Consider the following 23,975-nt stretch of genomic DNA (forward strand, 5'->3'; position numbering starts at 1 on the left):
GCTGTCTGGTAAAACCGAGGGTAAGACGATTTTTTCGCTATTTTATCTATCTGATTCCTTATTTCTTAAATTTCCTTATTTTTTTTTAAACTTCTAGCATGAGGACCAGCTAACGCTGTCTGGTAAAACCGAGGGTAAGACGACTTTTTCGCTATTTTATCTATCTGATTCCTTATTTCTTAAATTTCCTTATTTTTTTTTAAACTTCTAGCATGAGGACCTATAAAAACCGACTAACGAGTCACTGCGATTGAAGGACGTTGTTTTCGATCCGGATGTTCCAGCATTATTGCGGGTTTTTAAGGGACGAGCTTGTCACGGCTATCATCGATAAGTTTAGTTTTTTTTTTCGGAGTTTCCAGGATATTCATCATACTGTGTGGTAAGACTTGAATTTAAATTATCTGATTGCTTGGTTAAGGTTTTTTTTATCTTCAGTTATTCCAATCATCGCGTTTTCATAGCTCGATTTACATCATTGTTTTGGTTTTTTAGGTTTTGATACGGCATTTCTAGCATCATTTGCTAGTGCGACGTGAGTGTCACTGACATCAACAGATATCTCGATCTAGAACAATCTTCGCATGAGTTCTGAATACTGAAGCTTCCGGCCTAGTTGCAAACGCTGTCTGGTAAGACAACTTTTTCGCTATCTGATTCCTTATTTTTTAAGTTTTCGATTATGCAACGCTTCTAGCATGAGGACCTATGAGGACCGACTAACGAGTCACTGCGATTGAAGAACGTTGTTCTCGGTCCGGATGTTCCAGCATTATTGCGGGTTTTTAAGGGACGAGCTTCTCACGGCTATCATCGATTAGTTTGGTTTGTTTTTTTTCCGGAGTTTCCAGGACATTCATCACACTGTGTGGTAAGACTTGAATTTAAATTATCTGATTGCTTGGTTAAGGTTTTTTTTATCTTTAGTTATTTCAATCACCGCTTCCGAATAACGTGTCAACATCATCGTCAATAATAATGGAACAATTAAAGAAAACATTGGATGCTGGTAGCTTTGGTAAGCTGACCGGTGAGTATTATTCTGTTTGTTGGATTTCTAAAAACAATGATTTTTTTAAATTTTACTGATAGAATAATTTGAAATCAAAGTTCTTATTCATAACCCAGGCCTGCCCAATCTTTTAAAACATGTTTTTTAAATGGCTCTATCTAAGCACGATGAACATGTTTTATGCTGAATGTTGCTTATTTCTCATTCGGTTTGGATAATAATTTCGAATAAAATTTGACTAGAATGATTTCATTGGTGAGATCCAAAATACCCCTTATGGTCTGCGGGCCGCACGTTGGGCAGCGCTGATTTAACCCATTCGGGACGGCGTGGACATTCATGTGCTACGATCGGCTGTATAAAAAAAAACAGATTATAGTAAGCTACATACTTTCTTCAGAAAAGTTGTACTAAGTGATGCTAACTATTAGGAAAAAATTTAAAATTGAAGGTTCATGGCCCAATTGACGACCTATAAGTTCGAGATTTCATGGAAATTTGGTGTATAGATCTACCGGAACTGGAATATTTTTTGCAGTATCGAAATATGTCCGAACAAACTCATAGTGTTTCTGCACGATCATGCACGACCTAGTATTCAGTACCAAAAGTGGCTAAGTATATCAGATGTTCTAGGTTCTCCATATTGTCCTGGAGTTCAGATGATTTGTCCAACCAGATCAACCAAGACTGAAACAATGTCTATTGTATTGAAAATGTCCAGACAGATTCATAGTGTCAGTGTGGTTCAAGCACAATCTATTTTAAAGTATATCAGATGTTCTAGGTTCTCCAAATCGTCCTGGAGTTCAAATGATTTGTCCAACCTGATCAACCAAGGCTGATACAATGGCTGTAGTATTGAAAAATGTCCAAACATACTCATAGTGTCCATATGGATCAAACACAACCTATTTTCAAGTATACCAGGTATCTTAAGCTCTTCAAATCGTCCTGGAGTTCAGATGATTTGTCCAACTAGATCAACCAAGACTTTGGCAATGTGTGTGGTATCGAAATATGTCCAAATAGATTCAAAGTGTCAGTGTGGATCAAGCACAACCTATTGTCAAGTATATCAGATGTTCTAGGTTCTCCAAACCGTCCTGGAGTTCAGATGATTTGTTCTGCTAGATCAACCAAGTCTGGGAAAATGTGTGTGATATCGATATATGCACAAAATATTCATTATGTCAATTAGCACTTTGGATCAATGCTCTGCATGTGAATCCCGTTGAACAGTTATTGAAACATGTTTTTAGAATTCTCATATAACATGTAAATTTTCGTGTTGTCAAAACCGAGGTTTTTCCAACTTGCTAAAAAGACGTTTTCTAATTAAGAAGCACTCCCTTAACAAAATTTCTGTATTTTATGTATTGGCACATTAAATCAACTTTCCTGCAACACATTAGTGAAATTAAGTGGAGAAAATTTGCTGAACAGATTATTCGACTATTTTGAAGAAATGTGTCTCCTGTAAAATTCACTCAAGTGGACATGTACCTACCAGTTTCGCTCGCTATGCCTTATATAGAGAGAAAAGTTCTAATTTTGATGCAAATAAATTATTTGCTTGAAATAAATAAATAAATTTGCTACAAAATCGGTAATTTTTTTTTTTCTTTGTTAAATATTAAAGGTTTTCATTGCCATGTGCCAGAATGCGGCCAGTTTGTTAAAGGGTATATTGACGAGTTAAAATACCACTTTGTCACAGAACACGGATTACCAACAAGTATTCAAGCGAATTATCCTTTTAAATGTTCTTTGTGTGGATCTTTATATGCATACTTCTTCAGTTTCAAAACACACGTCGTCGAAAACCATCCCATATCGGATTTCGAGATAATACCAATCGATCTGTCTACCGAGACTTGTTCTCAGCCACAGCATGTTGATAATGAAGATTTATTAGCTTCAAGAATTCAAAACCCACATTTTTTGAAAAATCAGCTACTTTGGAGGAAATAACTTCTTCAATATCGTTATTAATAACAGACCTCAGAAGTGACGTCTCGCTACAAGAAATTAAACTTAAAACATTCATGAAAGGATATGTGTCAATATCAAACTGGATTCAGCAGTATACCATGTCAAAAATAAAACCATATTTGACTTCGAAAAACATGTTAGAGGATGCTGAAACTATACAGCTATTAAATGAACGGCAAATTCCTGATCTGACCAATGATGTTCGAACACCAACTGAAAATATAGCTTTCTTAGCTAGAAAAGCTAATTGTCCTGTACCGGAACCTGTTGAAGTTGAATTGGGGAAACGAAAACAAATAAAACGAGTATTAACTTGCCGAAAACGAGGAAAAAAGTTCCAACAAAAGATCCGACATCAGGAGTATATAACAAAAGTTAAAACTCACAAGGACGTATTACACTTCATACCTATTTCGGAAACACTTCGTTTAATTATGTCTAACCCAAAAGCAAGAGAAATGGTAATTGATAAATCGATGGATAACGGTGACGGAACAATACAATCGTATAAAGATGGAAACACATTCAAGAGACACCCTTTTCTGCAGATCTACTCCACTTGTTTGAGGATCTCAATTCATATTGACGAAGGAGAATATTGAAATCCCTTAGGATCACGCAAAGGGAAGAACAAATTGACAAATATTTGTTTTAAAATTAAAAAATTCGACCCAAAAATTAATTCATCGCTTGATCGTGTGTGTTTGACATTAATGGTTAAATCAAGTATACTTAAAAAATAAGGGTAAGATCTACATTTTTTTAACAAACCTACCGGCTTTAATAATTTTATGGCATTAATGGCGGTAAGCTCCAACTCGGATTAACTTTTAGGCCCGTCCCTGTTTGGATGACCTGCAAAATGTTTGCTTAGTGTCGACATCAAAGCAGCTGGACATTTTTGATCGGGATTTTATTCGAGGATAATACCGGTTGTAGCTTACCACCCTAAAAGAGAGAGGCAAGCTAACTTGTCCATTTTTCAAAGCATGTGCATGTATTAACTATGTTATACATATGGGCATTAGGTGGACGTTCCGAAGTGGAATTAACCGTGGGGAATAATAAAGTATAAATATAGAACTTGAAAAAACAACGTGTTTTTATTTCGCACTGTAACAAAAGGAATGAGGTTATACTTCAAAACACCGCCTGGCTGTCATTCTCTCTACTCGCCGTGTTGCCAATTTCTCTGATAGGGGTTCAGTTACTTCAGCGTCCCTGTTGTTCATTTACCAACACTCCTCCTCGCTGATTCACTGAACAAGTCCTAGCTGCTTAGCAAACTGCATCATCTTGGTTGGTCCCAGTGGCTTTGTGAACACATCTGCCACCATCTCGTCGGAAGGACAGTACTCCAACTGTATGACTCCTCGTGAACACAAATCCTTCGCATGATGAACCTTCGTGTCGATATGTTTGCTTCGCTTATTTTGCTTCTCCAGAGACACAAAATCGATGCAGCTCCGATTGTCCTCGTAGATGATCGTTGCTTGGTTTGACACAACTCCTAACTCGCTCAGCAATCTACGCAACCATACAGCTTCGGATGCTGCCGCCGAAAGCGCCACATATTCGGCCTCCATCGTTGACGTGGTGACGCAATCCTGCTTCCTGCTCGCCCAGTTGACTACTGCTTCGCCGACAAGAAACACATATCCACTTGTGGACTTGCGGTCTGCAGAATCTCCTGCCCAGTCAGCGTCACTATAGCCGGTTAGGGTCAGCCTCTTCGTTCGGTCACTGGAAAGCTTCAATTCGTAGTCTGCCGTACCGATCAAATATCGAACGACGCGCTTCAACTCTATCCAATCGCGTTGAGTCGGATTGCTAGACTTCCGACTAAGGATTGAAACTGCTACTGCAATATCCGGTCTTGAATTTGTCGCCAGGTATAGAAGTGCTCCCACCAAACTTTGGTATTGGATGTTGTTCGGCAAAGCTTCACTCTCCTGGTACTTCAGGTAACCTTGGTCCAAAGGAAACTTCGAGCTTTTAGCTCCTTCAAGACCGAAACGCACTGCTATTTCTCGAATAGATCCCTGTTGACTCAGAGAATAGAATCCCTGTTCGTCCTTACGAACTCTGATCCCCAGAAAATGGTTCACTGTTCCCAAACAGGAAATCTCGAATCGCTTGTGCAACTCCTGTTCCAGCCGGTCTAGCTGTTGCTTGTCTCTGCACGCCACAATCATGTCATCTACGTAAAGTAGTATGTAGACCCACTCTCCGCTGTTCAGCTGCTTCATAAACAAGCAGACGTCCGACTCGGACTGCCGGAATCCCATCTCCAGCAACACCTTCTTCACGATGGAGTGCCAAACTTTCGCCGGCTGTTTCAGTCCGTACAGGCTTCGGTGGAGCCTGCACACCAGTTCTTCCTTTCCAGGAACATCGTACCCCGGAGGCTGCCGCATATACACCTCCTCTTCCAGCCGCCCGTTGAGATATGCGTTCCTTACATCAATGTGCCGCACTTCCAAGTTCTTATGTCCCGCAACTGCCAAGAGAACTCGAAAAGTTGATTGCATCGCGACTGGAGCAAATACTTCTCCGAAATCTGCACCCAACCGCTGCGCGTATCCCTGTGCGACTAATCTGGCTTTAAAACGTGTCACACGTCCTGATGAGTCCCTTTTTTGCTTGTAAACCCACTTGGATCCAATCGCCTGTCGTCCTGCTGGCAACGGTACGAGCGACCAAGTGTTCATCACCGACAGCGACTGATATTCTTCGTCCATAGCACGGACCCACTTGTCCTTGTCCGGACCTTCCACGGCTTCGGTGTAACTGACCGGCTCCGCTACTGCAACTTGAGCTACTCCAACCACGAAATCTCCGTATCTACTCGGCATCGTTCCCAGATTACTACGCTGTGACCTCCTAGGCTCATTGCGAGGCTCATTGTTGTCTCGGAACAATTCTTCGAATCCGAAGTACTCTTCGTCTGAATCCGAAAAACCCTCAAAGTCAGGCTCATTGGCGATACTGCCCGCATCACTCTTTCCACCAGAAAAATCAATTTCGATCTCCTCGGCAACCTGCCGCTCCGGTGAATCATTCCTAGTCTTCGGCGGATCTCTTTCTTGGTTCGACTCGCGGAGTTTCGACTCCTCCTGAAGCTCTGGACCAAGCTCCACAAACCTAGCATCTCTACTGATCGTTATTCTGTTAGACCTCTTGTCCAGAAAACGATATGCCTTCGAACCACACGCATACCCGACGAAGGTTAGCTTCTCGGCTCTGCTCTGCATCTTCCCGCGCTTCGCGTCCGGAATATATACGAAAGCGTCACACCCGAATACCTTCAAGTGACTCAGGTCTGGCTTTTCACCGTTCCACAGCTCGAACGGAGTTTTCTGTACCGAACGCGATGGCAGACGATTTTGCACGTATGCTGCCGCTGCAATCGCCTCACCCCAATAACGCTTCTCCATATTAGCGTCAAGGAGCATGCAGACAGCCATTTCCTGCAGATAGCGGTTACGGCGTTCTGCCACGCTGTTTTGCTGTGGTGCATATCCCGCCGTCAGCTGCATTTCAATGCCTTCATTCCGGTAAAAGCGCTTCAATTCCTTATTGACGAATTCACCGCCCCGGTCGGAGCGAATCACCCGAGGTTTTCTTCCGAACTTATTCTGCACCAGCCGTACAAAATCCTTGATACAGTCCTTCGCCTCCGCTTTGTCCTTCAGCAGGTAGAGCACCATGTACCTGCTGTAATCGTCAATCAGCGACATGAAGTATTTCTTACCGCCTGGAGTCACGTTTGACATAGGTCCACACAGATCCGTGTGGATAAGCTGCAACGGTTCTGTCGTCCTCCGTGCTGCTTGCTGCGGATATGGCAGTCGGGCCATCTTTCCCTCCATGCAGCACTCGCAAACGATCTTCGCTCCGCAATTGACCACTTTCATCCCCGTCACTAGCTGTTCCTTCTGCAGTCGGTCCATTACCGCAGGATCGCGATGGCCGAACCTGCGATGCCAAGTATGTTGGCAATTCACGGTGTGCTTATGAGTTACCGCCAGCGTTGCACGCTCTTCCTCCTTAAGGACGTACAATCCTCCACACCGCTCACCTTGAACGACAACTTTGTTCGTATTGCTCAGGACTTCGACGGTATCTTGCTTGAAAAGCACTTTATATCCGTTATCAGTGATTTTGCTTACGGATAACAGCCCGCTGTCCAGTTCCGGTACATACAACACCTTCTCCAGCTGGATGTCGACTGATCCTTCGGCGCCATTCCAAACTTTCAGCCATGTGACACGACGCACCGCTGTCAATTGTCCACGACTTTCCCGGCTTCACTGCTGCACAGATGGCTTCATTGGTTTCACTCGCCGAAAAACAAATAGCTCCATCACTCGAATCCGTCGTCTTCTTAGCCTTCGCTTGCCGCTGGTTGCCCTTCGAAGGTTTGCTTCGGGATGCTCCCTGCGTTTCCGCGTTTTGAGCCTACCACTTTCGGCAATCCCGTTTGAAGTGGCCTGGTTTCTTGCAAAAGAAACACACTACGTCCTTGCTCACCTTTTGCGTTTTCAGTACCCGCTCATCAGCGTCCGACTTTCCTGCACGTTCCTGTCTCTTCCGGTACTCATCCAGCAGCTTAGTCCTGATCAGCTCCATGGTGATATCACCGTCGGGGCGAGCTTCCAAAGCCGATGCCAGAAAATGGTACGACTCTGGCATACTCCGAAGTACCATGGCGATTTTCAGTTTCTCCTCCAGCTTGAGACCAGCATCTTCCAGGCGCTCGAAGAGCGAATCCATATCCAGTAGATGTTTCTCTACGTTTCCCGATTCACTCAGCTTCGTTTCACACAGCCGGATCAATAACGATAGCTGCGACGTAATCGTAGCTTTTTCGTGATACGCTTTCCGCGCATCCCAAACCGCTTTTGCACTTGTGCAGTCCTTGATCAGGATGTATTGGCTTTGCTCAAGACACAAGCCAATCGTCGCTCTGGCCTTCCTATCCGCGCGTATCCACGCGTCCGTCAACGGATCCGGTCTGTCATCTGCCACGACATGCCACAGTTCCTCCCGTGTGAGGAACATTTCCATTTGGAAACGCCACGTCGCAAAGTTGCTGTTTCCAAGCTTACTGATGGCAAATTTTCCGGGATCTGCCATGCTCACAGCTATCGGATCGGTACAAGTATTTATGCGGTACACTGTACCTCCTCCGCAAAACGCAAACAGCAGCCGAAACAAACTTTCGATACCGACCGCCGACCACGACGCAAAAACTTCCTTTTTCACCGATATTCGTCCCGATTTCACGATTCCCGAACTGGGCCCATAACCTATGGGCATTAGGTGGACGTTCCGAAGTGGAATTAACCGTGGGGAATTTGTAAACGCGTCAAAATAAATTATAAATATCGGACTTGAAAAAACAACGTGTTTTTATTTCGCACTGTAACAAAAGGAATGAGGTTATACTTCAAAACACCGCCTGGCTGTCATTCTCTCTACTCGCCGTGTTGCCAATTTCTCTGATAGGGGTTCAGTTACTTCAGCGTCCCTGTTGTTCATTTGCCAACAATACTTATCGTTTTGCAGCACCAGCACATATTAAGATTTTTTTTTTTTTTATTAGGTATAAAAAAGTACTTCAGCCTTTAATTGATGACCTTTCTAAGTTAGAATCAGATGAAGTAATCCCAGTTAAAACTGACTCTGGAGTGTGGATATTACGAGCAGTACTTGTAGACGTCCTTGGTGATACATTAGCAATCCACGATATCTATGGGTTATTGGGACCATCATCAAATATGTTCTGTAGAGCATGTCATATAACGCGAAAAGATCTATTATCGGGAGATTTTGGCGATAACTTTACCCCGAGAACAGTGGAATCAGTACAAAAGGCTTTGATTGATTCTGAGATGGGAGGGACGCCATCAAATATCTATGGTATAAAAACAGGTTGTGCTCTTCATGAGCTCACGTATTTCAGATGGCCCGCCAGTCTTACATTTGACCCTATGCATGACCTTCTAGAGGGAGTTATTCCAATGGTTCTGAAAAAATGTTTACAGAATTTTGTTTATCGAAACAAAACTCTTACTGAGCATGACATCAACTTAATGATCGAAAACATCGAGTATGGAGACACTGAAGTAGGTGATAAGCCGTCTAGTAATTTTTCTAAACAGAATCTCAGAAGCAAGTATAATAACCTCAGTCAATCAGCTGCTCAAACCTGGCTTCTTTTACGGGCCTTTCCTTTCATTTTCCACAAAGTATTGCAGTCGAATCCAAAGTATAAAGAAATAATCTCCATGTTACTTCGTATTACGTACATCAGCTTTTCGAACAAATTAACAGAATCAATGATAAAAGATTTGTCAGAGGCAGTCAGTAGATTCCAAAATTTATTTAGGAATGTTTCCCTTTGACGAATGCAATCAATAAAATGCATCATATTGCCCATTATTCTCAAGTGTGTCGGGAAAGCGGCCCAGTCGCTAATTGCAGCTGTATGATGTACGAGGCAAAATTCAAGGAATCTAAAAGTCAGAGTAAAACTTGTGGTAATTTTAAGAATTTATCGTACAGTCTCACAAAAAGATTAAATCTGAAACAGATAAACTCTATACTGAAACACAATTACGTTGTAGACAAGCCGAACATTATTTCCTCAGCTGTAATTGCTAAAGATACAATCGACACAGCAACACTTTTGTTTGAACTTCCTTCTAAAATTAATGTAATCAGTCACTTAAAAGTTAATGGTGTTAATTTTCGCCCAGGAAACGTAGTGAAGTATAAAAAGTGTTTTAATAATTATTATGGAATTCTTTTGGCAACGGTAGCACACGATTCAGACATTTTGTTTATGATACAAGAATTAGATTTAGTTGAATTTGATGATCAATACTTTGCCTATAAGGTATCTGTGTCGCAAAACATAATAAGAATTACATTTGAAAAGTTACTAAACAGAAAAAGCTATAGTTTGTGGCAGATTGTGGACGAGTTTGCTGATAAAGATTGTTACTATATTAGTTTGAAGTATTATGATTATTGATAACTTGTTAAATGTAATAATGAAATGTATATCTTTATGTAGGTATTTTGCTCTGAATCCGGAATTTTTTACGTCTATCACAAAAAAGATCTTACTTAGCTCACTCGATAAATGCATAGTAATAAAGTAACGCTATATTAGAAGCAAGTTCGATTCATAGTGTAATAAACAAGCATGATATGCGAAATAAAGAATCTACCGTATGGATGGGTCGATAACTCGAAAAGGTTTATCAGCACTTTCAATGGAAATAATCTATGCGAATTTCAGGTCTACTCTGCGTGGCAAGCGAGGTACCCTAATAAAAATTGTATGGTTAATTTGCTTAACGACGTGTTCTGGGTATCATCCAAACCATTTGTGGAATAGTTCAATGATTTGGGTTATCGTTCGTTTATTATTATTTTTTATTAGGGTAAAGTAGCTCTCAAACCAACAGACCTAACACTTAATGTTTGATTATCGATCACACGTTTAACCATTTCAAATACATTAGTGGTCAGATTTTGTCAGCCCCTCCGCGTATCAGACTTTCTGTAATTTCAGATAACCAATTACAGTAATTCAAATTTTTTCTCAATCATCTCCAAGAGGATTATTTTGGATGTATTTTGGTGCAATAAAAACACTCATAAAGTGCATAGGTTTCATAGGATATAATAAAATATTTTTAAAAAAATAGCTGACAAAATCGGGTCATTACTGTATTATAAGTTTCGCTGATAAATCGTCGCAGCACTGAAATTGGAACGGTTACATGTTTCTATTCATTAATTTCACTTAGGGGATAAAATGAACCCTCAACCGGACTTAGTCTAGTATCGCTAATTTGGTGGTCCAGAAAATACGTATTCTTATGTAAAAAAAATATAATAAACAGATTGGCGGTAGCTCCATCTTGCGTATACTTCAAGAAATTATCCACGTGGCCTGATTCTCTCCAAAAAAAAATGCAAGAAGCAAATTCAACAGACAAACCACTGATTTGACGCCTTGATAATAAACCCGCATAAACGCAAACCATCACTTGACCTTACCGATATTGGTTATAAATTGTTTATAATCCCTCCTAAACTTTAACTGAAATGGTTATGGAACTTTACATGAACGTTTGTGTGATAAAGTTTTAACCTTATGTATTATGGTTTTTTGGAAGAGGACCTTACAAATAATGGGTTGTTAAGAACCATTACCATTACAAATTCTTGTTTTCTCCATATATTTTCGGAAAGAGAACTATATTAGAACCTTTTTATTTATGGTTTGAGAACTTTAATGGTAATGGTTATGGTAGTCAGTAAGGTCCATGGATGGTTTTGTATTATCGGTCCACTTTACGTGGAATATATCGTGAATTTTTTTTTTTTTTTTTTTGTTAATTACTTTATTTGTACAGGCTCAATCGAATAAACTTTACAGAGCCAAGTTATCATTTTCTTTATACATTATGAATGTCTTAAATCTAAAATTAAAGGATTGGAACCGATTACTCGCGGTCTTCTCGAGGTTATTGGATGACAATTGTTTGGATCGGGAGAGGGAAAAGGAGATTTGGAATATGATTCTAAAATTTCACTATTTCTAAAACATATACTTAATCCTATCGACGTTATATCAACTCTGTAATTATACAATTATTACAGAAACAAATCTACAAAAAAAAAATACACACACACATACAAAACACAAACTAAACACAAGGTTATTCAAACTTACAATCTATGGTTAATATTCTTCAAGAAAACATATATGAGTTGCATAAACTCCAGATCGTGTCTAGCCAAAATATCCCGAACTGGAACATTAGGTTGTCTACCTCGAGCCCGAAGGGAATCGTACAACTCGGATCTGACTCCACGGTGCTCAGCACATGACCAAATAATGTGATCTGCGTCCTGGTAACCTTGTCCACATTCAATATCGTGAATTGGTAATCTTTAATTTGCAGGCACCAATTCGCAATATATTCCGAGATATATTCCACATAAAGTTTATCGATGTTACAAAACCATTCATGGACCTTACGGACAACCATAACCATTACCATTAAAGTTCTCAAACCATAAGTTAAAAGGTCGCTTTCCGAAAATGTAAGGAGAAAACAAGAATTTGGAATGGTAATGGTTCTTAAGAACCCATTATTTGTAAGGTCCACTTCTAAAAAAACATAATACATAAGGTTAAAACTTTATCTTATAACTATAACTTATAACTTATAACTAAGTTTAGCAATAATTATAAACAATTTTTAACCATTTTCGGTAAGGTTAATTTATGGTTCGCGTTTATGCGGGAACTCAAATAACACTTGTCCAATGTAAAATGATCAGGCTAATAAATGATATACATTTTGTATTGTGTACACGGAGAACAAATTATAGCAGAACCAATTATTTTTCCGGTCAAAATAACTATATTGTTCAATTGTTTTAGAGATAACCCGAAACTATAGTTGATTTGACTATATATAGAGGGCAACAACTATAGTCCATAGTTGGCTCCTCGGTTGGCTCAACTATATTTTTCAGTAGATGAACAAACGTCAAACTTCAAAATACAACTATGCTTTAGTTGATTCAAGAAAACTATTGTTAGGAAAGCAAAATTTTACAATGTTTATTAAACGAACTGCTCTTCATTATCGACATACTAAGGAAGTTTGTTTTGCTTCTTTATCGATCGCACACAACTGCAAAATCATAAAAAAGTTAACAAGAACATTCAGCTTTGATTTGAACCGTGTTCATCTGCGTGAGAGCCAGCTATCTTATCGCCTGCTCTACGCATCACAAGTTAAAAGTATGTGGATTTATGATGATCACTTGAAACCAAATTATATAAATAAATTACATTTAACGGTTGTTATAATTGATCAAAGTTATAGTTGAATTGAGTATAAGACGAACAGTTGAATCTATTAGGTAGATATGATTGAGTTGACGGTCAAATTAATGTTGGAATAACTATAGGTTTCTTTCAAACAACAATATTTTTCCATGTGAAAGTAACTATTAGGATTGCTATCTTAACTTAACGAATTTGTTCTCCGTGTACTGTAGACTTAAGGAAATTGTCCATATGTGGGCACCTCTCCCGAAAAAATATGATAAATCTGGGGGAGAATATAATAAAATGGATATTTCGCTGAAGTCTACACAATACCACATTATCATATATGCGGAGAGAATCTGTGCCATGCGGACAATTTTCTGCAGTCTACACAAGATGGGACTGCCACCAATTCCTTGGAGTTTTTTACATAAGAAAAGGTATCTTCTGGACCTCCAACCAGTGCCATTTAATTAAGTTTGGTCGTGAGTCCGTTTATAGCCACATTGGATACGATTTAACAAGCGAACTAATTTTCCGAGAATAGTTCGTGAGATGGCGTTGCTGCTTTCCGTGACGATGGTTTTAAAAGGGAGAATGTTCGCAGTGTTACGTCTGTTTGTCTGTGCTATAAATCTTAGTTCAACATTTAAAGGCATCTTCAGCGTTGATTTATTATTCAATCAACTCAACACAACACTTAGAACAGCGAAAACTGAAAATAACCAGCTTAAATAAACCAGCACATAGTTACGAACACATTTTAAACTTATCTCCTGAAGCAAAAATTACACAAAATAACCTTATACAGTATCCCCTCGTTAATTCGACAAAAATGTGGTTGGACACAACTTTTTAATCCGACGTTGTCAAATTATATGGTATGAAAAGATAAACACGAGGAAACCCCCATTACTACTTGTGATTTTGACATTGACAGCTGATGCTTAATGACGTGTGGTACTTTTTAATCGGAAATTGTCGAATTATTGAGAGTCGGATTAAAAGGATGTCCGATTGAAGAGTGTCGGAATTTCAAGGGGATACTGTAACTAACTAATTAATATATAGTGATAACTCAATAACGGTACAAAATGTTTCATAATTATTTGACTTTCATTATGTTGCAGCTAATCTTATCGACAACTTGTCTCTATGGGATTTGGAGGACAAGGACTTGCAAGAGATCGGGATAACTGAAAAAGGCCCGCGCAAGATAATTCTTGGATTAATTGAACGACATAATACAGCTAAAGAAGCATCAGAAAACATTGCAGAAAATGGTCAGAACGTCTCCATACAAGAGCACAAAGAGGTTAAGTCAAATTGTTGTTTAATTATAAAACTATATTTAATAACTGTTTTCAACTTACAGACAGTGCGATCCATACTCGAAAAGAATTCAAAATTTCTCAAAATTTTGACTCAGAAGTTAGATTTTGAATTAATTCCGGATTCAAAACAGTTGCTTTTGATGAATCGAATTTTGACCAACCATTTCTTTGCTCAACAAATGTTTAAGGAAAACAGGTATACCAGACTATACATTTTTTTGTTCACTAATTTTAATTTTTTCTTCATTACATGAATCAGATACCCTACTTGGCAAGAGAAATCAGAATTGGCTGTCCAAATCTTGGAAGAGTTTCCACACTTGGAAAAAACTCGGATAAATGAAAACGCACCAAAAGAGGTGAGTATACAACGCAACTGTGTTTTAACATGCGCAGACGTAAGACACACAATCAATCTTGTTTTACGTGGTTTTGTTTTTCATGATTGTAATTTTTTAAATAGACACCTATTTTCATTGTAATACCAATTTTTTTTGTCTGATTTTTTGAGGTAACAAGATCTCAATAAGGTTATTGTCGTTCCCAAGCATGTATAACTTGCACACAAACGCCTAAAAAACTATTGGTTTATCTTAAATCTTGTTGGTGTCTTCGGCACGGTTTTTCCTTATGAACCAAGAACAAGAGTGCCCTGAAAACACCAAAAATATTTAATATAAACTGTAGTTTTATAAGCGTTAAGGTTCAATTAACTTTGATACATAAAAAAATCGAAGGCAGTTTTCTTCGACACATCAATTCAGAATGCAAAAAGCTCACGTCATTTTGTGTAAAATAGCAAAAGGAAAATAATGACGCAACGTGAATTAATGTGTTAAAGAAAACTGCTTTTAAATTTTCCGAAGAAAAAAACTTCAAAGTAAATTGAACCTTAACAGACATGAACATAACAAACAGTCTACTATTTTTAAAGTATAATTTTATTAGTTCCGCCTTCATTCATAAATATGTTTTTTTTTTCCTATTGTAGTCATACTTTTTTTGGCGTTTCGGAGGAATGAACCGAGGAGCTCATACCGGATTAATTGAAACTCGCGTCAGTAACATGAGAAAGGACGTGCTACCCGAGGACCGAAAATTCTGACGTACAAAAACAGATAAAATAGTGCTTGAGGAGGATACCATGTTGGTTTCAGCTCATTTGGCAGCGTTGATGCCCACGCCTGCTAATGCTAGGCAAATTTCAGAAGGTTTGGCACAAACAATGAATTTGCACAAATTATTGTTGCAAAAACTAACTGGTCATATGGAGATCATCCATACATTCCCTCACTTCTTGTCATATGAAGGTGAAATGGTAAGTTCTTTTTTATAGTAGGGTAAATGTGAACCTTGATAATACCATAGTTTATTATTGTCACCATAGATGTGAATTGGGGAACTTGTGGAAAAAAAATGAGCGAACTAAGTGTTCATTAATTTTGTGTTGAGGGAAGTCACCTATGACCGGACACTACCCATTAATCATAATGCAAAGAGAGAATAATTGTCTTAGTGTGTACATCATAAATACTTGTCACTTACTGTTGCAAAAACCTTATCACTCTTTATTTGTGACTATTAAGTAGTGTCCGGTCATTGGCGCTGTCTGGCCATAGGCGACTTCTCCCTATTGGCAAATCAAAGTTGGCACTCGTGGAGAATAGAAGAACTATGAGAGTGATGATGGTTTCAGAATTTTCCACGGGGAGGTATACGAGTGCAATATTAAAATGCTTTTATTTTGCAAATGGAGCATTTTATTTAAATCTGGTTGATGCTATGTTAGTAGAAAACTTAAGGACTACTCAATAGACAAATAATACAGAAAAATTAATTTCTTTTCAGATTTTTAGGTGTACACATAGATTTGAGCTTTTCTACCACTGTAGTAGCAACCAGATTTAAATAAAATGTTCCATTTGCAAAATAAAAGCATTTTAAGATTGCATTCGTATACTTCCCCGTGGAAAATTTTGAAACCATCATCACTTTTATAGTTCTTCTATTCTCCACGAGTGCCAACTTTGATTTGCCAATGGAAATTATTTCGCTCTACTGGACCTCTCATGATTCTCAAGCACTTATTTTTACCCCTAGTGATAAATTGCTTAACTATTCCCCTTTAATATTTGTTTTATTTTGGTTTACTATAGGTCATCCAAGCATTCGACAGACTTCATGAAACAAGTGGAATTGTTGGGGATCTCAAAGTACTTCTTCGAGTTGGATTATTGTTCGACAACAGTACTTGGAATGATGTAGAAGATGGTATACAGTCATTATAATCGCCAACATACTTTTCATTACTTCTTTATTATTCTTTTTGGTTTTAGAATACGTCCGAGGGGCACTACGCATCTTGAAGAAGCTCGCAAATAGAGGGATTAAGAGGACTGCCAACATCGACTATGCATCAACAGCCGAAATTGTGGCGTCAAGTTTAATAAGATGGGTCAACTTCGTTCAACTGGGTGCCGGTTTCGACGAGATGCTGGCCGTGAAACAAACGGTAACATCGTGTACTGAGCCCCATATTGTATGCGTAGCTAGTCGCTACAAACGCGGAAACATGTATGTTACGTTTCATGGAAATGTCATCCCATGTGGAATGTCATCCATTCGTGCTATTGAAGTACTATTTAAATGTTTGCCTGTGTTTGCCCTTGAAATTCCCATAATGCTACGTAAATTGAATGATATGCTTGCCATCAATGCTTTCGGAACAAAATGCAGCAGCAAATGTAAAACAGTTTCAGAACTTACACTAAGATATAAGGAATTCTTGCAAAATCTGAATAATGGCTCCATGTAAATGGTAAACGAAAGTAACAATGTAAAAACCGTACCAACATGGCAGTTTAATAATTGGGGCTTATTACGGATGTCACTTCACGGTAAAAACTTGTCACTAATCGTCACGGTGAAGTGATTCCCATTTGATTTGTACGGCAATCACGGCTCTTATTCTGAGTATCACTTCCTTATCACCCGTAATAAGGCCCATTGTAATAAGATTGTAATAAGAAATACAAGTGATGTAATATTGTTTTTGAATCAAACGATTGTTACTTTTTGAATAAAACTATAGAAAATCGTTTCCTGGCACGCTTTATTACTATTTAGGGGAGGAGGGGCATAGTGAACAGGTGGGGCATAGTGAGCATCCCGCAGTTTGGCCCTGGATCTCTAGCTGCATGAAACAAATCAACTGGTAGTAGGTTCAATATCATTATGATATTGATCCTACCACCAATAAATTTGTTCCGAACGGCCGGAAGTCCAAGCTGGTGCACGGGATGCTCACTATGCCCCTCTTACCCCTACATCCACTCCTATTATTGATTATCTTTTCCCTCATCAAAAGTTCCACCAAAGCAGTTCTGTCCGTTGAGTAATTTTAACCCAAAGGTAGGTTATTTTTTTGGTGATAAAATTTACCCACTGGTTCATATTGGGCTATTTACCCAAAATTGGGTATTTTAGTGTTTACCCAAAAATACCTTCTTGCACGGAAGTTCGGAGTTGGGTGAAAAGAACTCAAATTTGGGTAGTTTTCTATTTCCGTGTACCTATTCTCTCTGCCGTGTACACGGCGAATGAGAACGACTCAAATTTGAGTTTAGTTCACTCATAATCGCCAAAAGTGCAGGAACTCAGCGATGAGTTAATTTGCCTCATGTTTTCCCAGGTTTTTCCAGGATTTTCCAGGGAAAAATTCACGAATTTGAGAAAAGTAAAGATTGCATTCACTCACTCTATTGGTACTACTCCGAGACTGAATAAAATTTTCGTCAATTTCTTCATTTTCCGGCAGATTTTTTAGGTTTTCTACAGGAAACCATGAGACAAATTTTACTCATCGCTGAGTTCCTGCACTTTTGGCGATTATGAGTGAACTAAACTCAAATTTGAGTCGTTCTCATTCGCCGTGTACGAGGTATTATATCCATTATATCCCGTTCACATTATAGTCGCTATAGTTATTATAGTAGTTATAGACTTTTTTTTTTTTTTTTTTGTCTTTATTTTAGAGATTTTTAGCCTGAGGCTAGTTCATCTCTATAGTTATAGACTATAGTTCACATTGGCGTTGACGGCGACTCTGTAGCTCTTTACTCCTATGAAAAAATCCATAAGCAAACGTCAGACTGTGCGTGAAACATGGCGGACTTTGTACTATCCTTTCACTCCACCGAAAATTCCCATAAGAAACTGTCTATATTTGCTGAAAGAGCAAATTTTTCGACGGTGCCGTCAACGCCAATTACAGCCTATTGGCGTTGACGGCGACTCTGTACACAGAAAAACAAAACTACCCACCGCTTGGGTTTTTTAAACTCAAATTTGAGTTATTTGACCTCTGCCCGTTTCATTTCCTCTCGCTATTGTTGTCAAAAATAGAACGAAAGATTCGACTCAACCGTCCACGGCGAATGAGAACGACTCAAATTTGAGTTTAGTTCACTCATAATCGCCAAAAGTGCAGGAACTCAGCGATGAGTAAAATTTGTCTCATGGTTTCCTGTGGAAAACCTAAAAAATCTGCCGGAAAATGAGGAAATTGACGAAAATTTTATTCAGTCTCGGAGTAGTACCAATAGAGTGAGTGAATGCAATCTTTACTTTTCTCAAATTCGTGAATTTTTCCCTGGAAAATCCTGGAAAAACCTGGGAAAACATGAGGCAAATTAACTCATCGCTGAGTTCCTGCACTTTTGGCGATTATGAGTGAACTAAACTCAAATTTGAGTCGTTCTCATTCGCCGTGTCTAGTTCCGTACGAGAAGCCAAAATTGAGCAATATGCGATATACCCAAATTTGAGTTAATTGAACTTAAATTTGGGTAAAAAAAATTGAAAATAACTTAGCGATGGGTTATTTTTTTTGCCGTGCTTAAATGCAAACTACTTTGAGCCGGTTTACTCAAATTTGGCTTATCGTACGGAACATGGGAGATGAGTGAAAAGAACTTAATTTTGGGTGAGAAAATCCATAAGCAAACGTCAGATTGTGCGTGAAACATGGCAGACTTTGTACTATCCTTTCACTCCACCGAAAATTCCCGTAAGAAACTGTCTGCATTTGCTGGAAGAGCAAATTTTTCGACAGTGCCGTCAACGCCAATATCACGTAATAGGCTGTCTTGCAATGAGCACTCGCACACATAGGATTTCCAGTGAAAACTAGATGTATGAGTGCTCATTGCAAGACAGCGTATATCACGCGATAGACACTGTAATGTGAACGGAGCATTATGTAATTTTCTACCCTGAACGAATTTGACATATTCCTGTTATGTGGAAGTCTAATAAATTTGCGCTATAAGATAATCCATTGAAAATGGTATGATTGAAAATGTGTCAGGTAAATTCTATATGAATATCTGATACATTTACAATGCTGATAATTTGGTAACTTTTATATGATCGTCATATGATAAATGAAAATCGATCAAATTATAATAATTAACTGAAATGGATTTGAAACCCATAAGCATAAGCTATACTTTTCACCACAATATAATATATGTGTCATTAATCAATCGAAGTAAAGTTTATGTGAAAATAACATGAAATTTACTTCTTCTTTTGACACATATATCAAATCGATTTCTAAAAATAATTTCGAAAAAATAAACATCAGGCAGTGGGAGCTTTCACAGTTGTGCCTTTTTTTTTATTGTAGCTGATTTGGGATTCGATCAAGAACTGTTGAGGTGTGATGCTTTCGGTGTCTGTGCTCGATTCCACTGGGCCACGGCTGACTTCAAGATTAAGCTCGTTCAAATAGCATAAAGTAAGAACAGCTCTCCCGACATGGAATGTATTGCAACTTTATGCTCGTTTTGCTAGAGTGAAGACAAATAGCACTGACAAATTTATGTTCCGTTTCGGTGGTGTGATTTGTTCAAATCTTTCTTAATGCACCTGTGTGCAATAAATCAACGACTAAATTATATAATTTGATAGAACTGGCTCATGAAGTTCGAGTACTACTCAGGGCTGGAATCTGAATTAGCCGTGTAAAAGGCTTACAATTAGAATCATAGCAAAGTAAATATTACAGTAGAATCATTTTTTTTTCAATCTCAATACATTCTTTTCCGGAACCAATTATCTTATGAAACAATAACAAACAAAGATTATTCAATACAGTATCATTGTTGTTAGTAGTATTTAGTTCAACTAATCATTTTAATGAGTGTACGTTAACATCGTTGAAAATTTGTTTCAATAATTTATAAAGAACAATCATGTAAGATGTATTTTATTGGGAGCGATATTCATCCCAGAAAAACATGCCAAAACAAATGCTTGCTGTTGGATTTCTTAAAAGGCATTTCTGTATGACTATTTAATGATTGGGATAGATCTGTTTACAATCTCTAAACCTCAAAAATCAAAGGAAGCTATTCCAATGAGATATACATGTTTTCCTATACTGAAAAGTTAAATGACAGTCTAATAGTTTCTACATGTCTATTTACACGCGACATATCAACAAACGTCAAAAATCAGTAAAAGCAACTCCAATAAAATATACATGATTATCTTATAAGATATATATTTTAGTGAGGAATATTCATCATCAAAACAGGTATATTTTACTGAATTTTCTCATAGTGCAAACTTATATGATTTTCCATTAGTTTCTAGATGTCTGTTCCCACCCATGACATATCAACAGTTTTTCACCATGAAATATATCAGACAATATTCATATAATTCTTACCTTCGCTAACCACGTTCGAAGCAAAGTATTATCAAGTACTAAGTATGTGAAATTACGATAGAAATCATTCCATATCGCAGTCATAGTTTTTAAGTGATAATCCAATGGAATCTATCAATCATCACATAGAATGAATAAATCTGCTGACATTGCTATGTTATAAGATGGATCCAATAAACGGTACATGTCGATTTGTTTCAGTGTATGTAGAAGGTATATATCGACAGTGAGCATGCATAAGGGCGTACACGTGATGATCGATTTTCTCTTTTGTAAATAACTCGCTTGGATTAACGTTTCTCGGTGCGTTTGCTAGTTCTTTTGATAGCCAATACAACCTGTTACAGCACTGCATTGAACTTATTCTAGAGAATTGTTTCGCTTACCTGTAGCAATGCAAAGAGAAAACCGATGAAGAGAATCGATCATCGCGTATACGCCTTTATGAATGCTCACTGTCGATATATATAATGAACGATGCTCCAATTGGCGTTGACGGCACCGTCGAAAAATTTTCTCTTCCAGTTTCTTAAGAGAATTTTCGGTGGAGTGAATGGATAGTACAAAGTCCGCCATTTTCACGCACAGTCTGACGTTTGCTTATGGATTTCCTCATTGGAGTAAAGAGCTACAGAGTCGCCGTCAACGCCAATAGCGTTGTCATTGCCATCCCTGATATTATACCTAAAACCTCAAAATTCCGCACTTTGTCTTAAGAAATAGTGAAATTGAGTCATACGCACGTCACACGGTTGCATAAAACATAGAACAGCCTCCAACCTACATATTGTAGCATCCTTTTATATGGATATGTTTTGACTGATGGAGGCGAACCAGCCTAAGGCTGAAAGCCTCCTAAATAAAGCTAAATTAATTAATTAATGTTTTGACTGAATATTTTTTAATTTTTGATTCATCATTTTGTGGGCACCGCTAAATACCCCATGGAATATTTCGAACTAATGAAAAGCAAATCAGTAGTTTGCTTTACCAAGTATATTTCCCACTACAATTACGCCTCATAGACTAGGAGTGATCTTTATGGCCAAGAGGGCTTCTCGCCTTCTTTCAGAACTCTGCCATATAGCGCACTCTTATCACGGAACATGGTCATTCGTTCAGTCTCCTTGTTATCTAAAAACCACCCAAAACCATATCCGGCCAATGGGATAGCTGCCAGGAAGTACTGTCGAGTTAGTCCGAACATATTGTCCTCTACTGAACTTGCGAAACGTTAGCTAAGCGTTGTTGTTGCTTCCACTTGCGTGTATAGGCGTAATCTGCGACGATGGAACTGATTGCCAATGTCGGGAAGATTACTACAATACGATATCGGCGCCAGAAAGCCAAAATAGACATGAAGCCTGAAAATATTGCATAGTATATTATTAATTTTACAAAATTTTCATTATGTTAAAAAACGTACCTGCTTTGAATTGTTACGCAAAACTTTGTTTTGATCGAATTGACAGATGACACAGTCAGGGTCGATGTCAAACATACACACGGTAACCAGCGTAAACACATTAATGTGTAAAATTTCACACATTTCGTGAAAAAAGGGGCCTAACTCATTAAGCCTGGTACGCAGCTGAAAAGTAATGACGTTTTTATGTGCTACCGGATTGGAAGATTGCCGTAAAATCTCAACGCAGATGTCGCCACTGCATGATGATGATAATGTTGACAGACTGCATATAAAATTCGTGAAAATTAGCGTTAAATCATAATTTTCATCAAGCCTGTGTAAAATCCTTCCAATATAACATTCGAATTGAAGAAGAAAACGTTTTCACGATCAGACTGATATGCATCTTTGACTTTTCCAGTTGAACTTTCATTAGATATATTCATTTCATTTCGCGGCTCCATCAATGCTGCATTGTAAATATGATGTAAACAGAAGTAAATTGCTCAATTACTCAAAATAAAGATGATTTGTATTCTTGTTATCACTTTGAAGACCATCTAGCACCATTTTATAGCATGGTGCGTGTTGAGTAAAGCAAGTTCCGTTGCGTTTTCCGTCGAAAATTGTGAGTATCAATATGTTTTCTTAGAAAAGGCCAAAATGAACATTTATTTAATATTGGCGTCCTATACAACCAATTCTTCATTACCACCAGCATGATACAACCTTTCATAAGTAAATGAACTTAATTTCCACTTTCATCTTAGTGTAAATCTCACATATTTACCATTTTCTGAAAAATGCAGCTGCGCAGGAGGTAACCTCTCCCTGTGGGTGCAAACTTGTTATGCATAATTTGCCATGAAAACATCTCCGATCCATACCGAAATAATAACAAATAGTTTTCAAACACGTTTTCTTACACGATTCAAGCAAAAGTTTCCACGGGAAATTATTAGTTTTTCTTAATGGACCGATTTGCCCCAAAAAGCGTCTGTTTTACTTGGAAAATTTGGAAACTATCCTCCTTCTAGTAGTTCTCACTTCGAAATGTAGGTGGCGAAAGCTTGGAAAAGTTTCACTGCAAGACGCCAATAGGACACGGAATGCAAAAGAAATTACTTTTCCTCAGCATTTCTTGACCCAGTACGCAGTTCAAAAGAAATCGGTAAAGGAAACATCGATTACATTAGTATCGTGATCGACATGAAGGTGGCGCATTCTGAATGCAATTTCACTTTCCTTGCGGAATAATGGTCTGATCAATTATTCCGTTAGGTAATGTTGGCGTTTATTGCAAAACTGATGTTTTGGATGCATTTAAACAACATAAACACTAATAAGTGTTGATTTTATAATTTGACGACATCTCCCTATAATCTCAAAATTTAGCAGACTATAGCTGTCAAATTTTCTTTTGGGAAAAATCCTCAAAAATTACTTTTCCGTTTTCTTTTCAGCTGCGTACCAGGCTTTAAGCCTGGTACGCAGCTGAAAAGTAATGACGTTTTTACGTGCTACGGGATAGGACACGGAATGCAAAAGAAATTACTTTTCCTCAGCATTTCTTGACCCAGTACGCAGTTCAAAAGAAATCGGTAAAGGAAATATCGATT

The 23,975-nt window shown here is 38.2% G+C and overlaps 2 protein-coding genes and 1 pseudogene across 2 annotated transcripts; 1 reads left to right on the forward strand and 2 right to left on the reverse strand.

The window, feature by feature from the left end:
• Nucleotides 1–978: 978 nt before the first annotated feature.
• LOC135715640 (uncharacterized) lies at nucleotides 979–17,027 on the forward strand (annotated as a pseudogene).
• Nucleotides 17,028–21,929: 4,902 nt separating this feature from the next.
• ND-MNLL (NADH dehydrogenase (ubiquinone) MNLL subunit) lies at nucleotides 21,930–22,155 on the reverse strand. The gene has a single exon (XM_065238816.1). The coding sequence runs from the start codon at nucleotides 22,153–22,155 to the stop codon at nucleotides 21,988–21,990; it is 168 nt and encodes a 55-aa protein (XP_065094888.1). The 3' UTR covers nucleotides 21,930–21,987.
• On the reverse strand, nucleotides 22,083–22,340 carry LOC135715641 (uncharacterized; the record flags this gene model as incomplete). The annotated part of the gene is made up of 1 exon (XM_065238814.1): nucleotides 22,083–22,340. A coding segment is annotated over one exon (177 nt), but the record flags the coding sequence as incomplete, so codon positions are not given.
• Between the last annotated feature and the right edge of the window lie 1,635 nt (nucleotides 22,341–23,975).

This window comes from Ochlerotatus camptorhynchus, unplaced genomic scaffold (genome assembly GCF_037179485.1).
Source record: "Ochlerotatus camptorhynchus isolate MF236.1 unplaced genomic scaffold, CSIRO-AGI_Acam_v1.1 ptg000976l, whole genome shotgun sequence".
Taxonomy (NCBI): Eukaryota; Metazoa; Arthropoda; class Insecta; order Diptera; family Culicidae; genus Ochlerotatus; species Ochlerotatus camptorhynchus.